The 4911-nt window shown below is 57.9% G+C and overlaps 1 protein-coding gene across 1 annotated transcript; it reads right to left on the bottom strand.

The window, feature by feature from the left end:
- Nucleotides 1-691: 691 nt before the first annotated feature.
- On the bottom strand, nt 692-4508 carry RTP5 (receptor transporter protein 5 (putative)). Its single transcript, XM_007943217.1, has 3 exons — nt 4351-4508; nt 1596-2687; nt 692-1496 (listed from the first exon to the last, which is right to left on the bottom strand). Exons 1-3 carry the CDS (start codon nt 4506-4508, stop codon nt 692-694), a joined length of 2055 nt encoding a protein of 684 aa, XP_007941408.1.
- Between the last annotated feature and the right edge of the window lie 403 nt (nt 4509-4911).

Genomic DNA, 4911 nt, shown 5'->3' on the forward strand with positions numbered 1-4911 from the left:
CCCTGGCATCTCGGCTGGGGCTTTCATCTTCCCCAAGCCGAAGGGCAGCAGAGCAGGCAAGTGACACCTTCCAGAATATCATCACTCTCCACCATATTCTTGACACATTTGACAACAGCAGGCCGGGAAGGCCCGGGTCGGCCTGATCCCAGGGAGTACTCACACAGGCCAAGCCTCTCAGTCATTGGTGGGAAGTATGTGTGTGAGGGGTGGTCCAGCAGGGTCCAGAGAAATGATGAACGGAGGGGAAAGGACAAAGAAATACCCACCGTGCCCTACCCCCAGGCCCCAGCCATCTCTGGGGTAGTCCTTCCACCCCCAGCCCCCAGCCACTTGGGGTGGTCCTTTCACACCCAGCCCCCAGCCATCTCTGGGATGGTCCTTGCAGCTCAAACTCAAGAGGGCCACATGGGCTCTTTGTTCACTGAATTTTATTGGAGTGTGACACATATACAGAGAAGCCTCTGGGGCATGTGTACAGCCCCGTAGACACTCATACAATGAACACTCACAAAAGCACTGCTCAGATTAGGAGAGAAGGCACAGAGTCACGGGATGGGGCTGGGGCAGCCTGGCACTCAGTGAGGGCGGGGGCCCTGGGGGCTGCTAGAAGGTCACCACAGGCTGGCTTTCATGTTTGCGTGGACCAGCTCACAAGAAAGGGGCAGTGGAGAGGCCAAGGGGACACACGTCACGCTTGCTGCTGGAAGATGCTGGGGCTCAGCTTGTACATGCACATCAGCCAGAGGACACAGATGGTCATTGAGACCCAGATCCAGACGTCTTCATAAGGTTCACCATGAGACCCATGCCTGGGGTTGGCCAAGCAGAAGTCTTCATCCCTCCGGGACCCACAGCTGGATTTGCTGAACCGGGACCTCAAGCGCTTCTTCTTGGAGTAGCCACAGGGCAGGATGCCATTGCTCTGGAGACCACTGGCACTGGAGCTGGAGCTGAGGCCCTTGTGTCTAATGATATTGAAGACTGAAAAGGGGATGGTGATGGAGCCCTCACTGAAGGTGATGGGACCTTCGGTGCTGGTCTTCAGAAGGGAGTCGTGACCAGTGGTGGCTAGGGCATTGCCTCCATCTTCCTTCTCTTTGCCTTCCATGGTATCAGCAGAAGAGTTCTTATCTTGGACATCGTCAGTAGAGAAATAGGTGACAGTCTCCTCACTGGTGATGGGGCCACAAGCACTGGATTCTGGACAGGGGTCATGACTGGTGGTGAGAAGGCCATTGCTGACATTATCCTTGCCTTTATCTTTGGTGGTGTCAGTGGAAGAGTTGTTGTCTTTGATGTCATCAGAGGAGGTGATGGCACGCTCATCGCTGGTGATGTGGCCCCCAGCGTTGGTCTCTGGAAGGGGGTCATCACCAGGAGTGGCAGGACCGTTGCCTCCATTTTCCTTCCCTTTGTCTTTGGTGATGTCAATGCAAGAGTCCTGGTTTTTGGCGCCATTAGCAAAGATGAAGGGGAAGGTGATGGCACCCTCATCATTAGTGGTAGAGCCATTGACACTGGTCCCCAGAAGGGCATCATGACCAGTGGTGGCAGGGCCATTACTGCAACCTTCCTCACCTTTGCCTTCAGTGGTATCAGGGAAGGAGTCCTTGCCTTCAATGATGTTGATGAACGACAAGGGGAAGGTGATGGAGCCCTCACCATTGGCCATGAGGCCAACAATATAAGACACTAGCACTGAGCTCTCTCCATTGGTAGTGGCGCCATCACTGTTGGAGACAAGGCCCTGTACTTTGGCGACGTTGACTGGGTCAGATAGAGATCCTTTGCCTTGGAAGATAAAGCCCTTGAGCTCATAGCCATTGTTCTCCATGCTGCTGGTTAAGAGGCCTTTGCCGTGGAAGATCGGGGCTTTGATGTTCACCGGGATGCCCTTGCCTTCAGGCATGGCCATGGAATTGGCAGAAAGAAAAAGGGAGCCCTTGCCGATGGTGACCGGAGCTCTGGTGTCAGTGGCTGGCACAGAGCCATCTTCAGTGGGGACACAGCTGCTGCCATTGGCAACAGGACCCTCGTCCTTGCTCCCATCCGCAAAGGAGAAAGGGATGGTGATGACACCTTCACCCCTGCTAAAGAAGTGGCTGCTCTCCGTGAGCGGGTTCCTGATGAATCCAGACACAGAAAGTGGGACGGTGAAGCCGCCCTGGTGCATGTTGTAGAGGTCACTGCCCCTGGACCTCTTGACCATGGGCCTGCTGTCGAAGGCCAGCAGCTGTGTTCTGCGCAGGACACTGCCCTCACCGCTGGAGGCACTGATGGTGAGGCCCATGCCGCTGTACGTGCTGCAGCTGCCCCAGATGGCTCTTGGAGCAGGTGTGAAGCCTGGCACCTTCTGCAGGAAGCAGACGCCCAAGCTGCAGGCCTCGCAGGACCTCAGGCTGTCGCTGGGAGCCTTGCAGTAGAAGCCTGGACACTGGTCAGGGCCGGGGTTCTCACCATAGCACCTGCGTAGGACATGTAGGGCCAGCTTGCTGAGGAAGGGGTATGTGCTTGGGGCACTCACCTGGCAGTCCCCAGAGGCACCTGGAGGGCACAGCTTGCACCTTGGGCCCCAGACACGCATCTTCACCAGCCCCTGGCGGCTGTCCTCATCCCAGCACAGATGGAAGAGGGTTTGCACATGGGCCGAGCCCCAGACCCACGAGCAACGCATACACTGGAACCTGCAAGGAGAAGAGGGAGCAGGTGAGCAGGCAGGGGGACAGTGGGGAGGCGAGGGCAGGTGAGCGGGCAGGTGGCCGGCAGCATGGCTCCCCCATCCCCTCAGGCCCAACTCTGTACCTAGTCCACATCAGCCAGACTGGCCCCTCACATTGGCCCCCACATCCCTCTGCCCATGCACCTACACATAGGTTCTAAGGCCCCTCCAAGCCTCTCATCTGAAAACATGAACCTCTGGTGCACGGCTCTGTCCACAGTGCATGATCTGGAAAGCTGAAATACAGTCTGCAGCAAAAGCCCACTTGGTGGCGCCACCGGGCCTGCCACACCGTGAGTGTGGACAGGGCCTCAGCTCCTCTACTGGCTGCTGCGATTGTCTCGCTTTGTTACTCTGGGTCCTGGTTGTCCTTGACTACTAGCCTAAGAAGAACTCTGGTGGTGTGGTGGCTAAGACATGTGGCCGCTAAGCTCAAGGTCAGCGGTTTGACCTTCATCTCTCATACTTTGGTCATGCTGTCAGGAGGGACCAGTCCTTGGAGAAAGACACCATGGTTGGTAAAGTAGAGAGTCAGTGAAAAGGGGGGAGACCCTCGGTGAGACGGACTGACACAGTCGCTGTGACGATGGGCTGGAGCACAGCAGGACCGGGAGATGGGGCAGAACCGGGCAGTGTCTCCTGCTGGACGCAGGCTCACTGGGGTCCAAACCCACTGGAGGGCACCTACCAACAGCTAACCTAAAGGCTGATGGTTCAAACCCACCTGGTGGTGCTACAGAACAAGGGCTGACCCTCTATTCTGGAGAAGGCCAAGAGAGCCCTGCCGAGCAGTCCCTGGTCCAGCTGTGGGACCTTTGAATCATTCCAGGCACGTCTCAGACCCCCGAGGGTCTTCCTGACCTGGCACCTGAGTACACACAACTGCACCCGTACCTGCCCCAGGGCTTTCAGGCGTGGGCCCAAGGGCTGTGGTGTCTTTGTCGAGAGAGCGCCCTCTCTCACCCCCTGCATTGCGTGGTTATTTTGAGTGGGGTCCCCTTGGAACGACCCACCAGCCAGCACACTGGAGGGCTCCTACCCACCAGCTCTGGGCAGTGTCTGCTCAGGGAAGCCCCGGCCCTGCTGCAGGCCAGTCCACCGCACTGACCCACCCCCACCCGCAGCCCAGCTGCGGACAGTGCCCGCTCCTCTCTGCTGAGTGCCCCCCCCCGTGCCTGGCTGCCATGGAGATGCCATGGAGACACCATGGCAACAAGAGGCAGCGCTGAAGGCCAGCCTGACCAGAGGAGACACTGAGTGAAACAAAGCCCTCCACGAGTGGGCACCTTCATGTCACCATCTGGGGGCCAGCTGACAGGCCCCTCCCAGCCCCAGGCCCACCACTGTTCCAGCAAGTTGTAAGCACCGTAGTCAGGGGTCCTAGCAGGTGTTACTCCCCAAACACCCCCACAGTATGGAAGGGAGGACTCCCTGGCCCTACCCCTCTTGGAGGACAGGACCAGGCAGGCCATGGGCCACCTGTTGGGGGCCACACTCACCTGCTCCGGGCTACCTGCAGCCTGGCCCGCTGGCTCAGGCTGCCATCAGGATGGCAGACAAGCAACCCCTTCCCATTCCTGGTCCCAGGTACTCCCCGAGGACCCCACAGGAGCGCAGGCCTGGCTCACCTTGCACGCCCCTTCAGGCGGTACTGGAAACAGCCGTGGTCCAGGCGGCCAGCCACCAGGCTGTCCTCAGGGAGCAGCACCCAAGTGTCCTGAGGCTTCCTCTCAGCCATCAGCTGGTGGAAGGTGGTGGCCCACACGTCAGCCCCAGGCCGGTCCATGCTGATGCAGGCTTCGCAGTGCAGTCTGATGGCAGTCCTCACTCGGGGGGGCTTCAAGAAGCCTCTCACATCCCGAGCACCCAAGCATCACTGCGTCCCACCAATGGGCTGCCTGGACCCCAGCAGCATCTCCATGGCAACCAGGTTTGTCTCCAGGGGAAACGAGGCCCAGTCCCTGCTCCTTTTAATTTCAAATATTTTTAATGACGCAAGCAATGGATTTTCATTATTGGGAAAGCCAGAAGCAAACAGGTAAATAAAGAACAAAAGAACACAAAGGATAAAATCACTCCTCGGGCCCCAACCAGAGATCATGGGTCACCCAACGCACTGTGGTGTGGATGTCCAAGGGTCTCTCCGAGCATGTATACAGATAAATGTTCACGTGCGTTTTTCATGACAG

The sequence above is a fragment of the Orycteropus afer genome, unplaced genomic scaffold (assembly GCF_000298275.1).
Source record: "Orycteropus afer afer isolate SDZICR_OR568_19922 unplaced genomic scaffold, OryAfe1.0 scaffold00006, whole genome shotgun sequence".
NCBI lineage: Eukaryota > Metazoa > Chordata > Mammalia > Tubulidentata > Orycteropodidae > Orycteropus > Orycteropus afer.

What these genes read in the sequence shown, in the direction of transcription:
- RTP5 (XM_007943217.1), bottom strand. Translation starts at nt 4,508, where the DNA reads ATGGACCGGCCTGGGGCTGACGTGTGGGCCACCACCTTCCACCAGCTG. An exon ending in CGCCTGAAGGGGCGTGCAAG is followed by an intron (nt 2,688 to 4,350) that starts GTGAGCCAGGCC and finishes TTCTCCTTGCAG; the next exon opens with GTTCCAGTGTATGCGTTGCT. An exon ending in AAGGACTCCTTCCCTGATAC is followed by an intron (nt 1,497 to 1,595) that starts CACTGAAGGCAA and finishes TACCACTAATGA; the next exon opens with TGAGGGTGCCATCACCTTCC.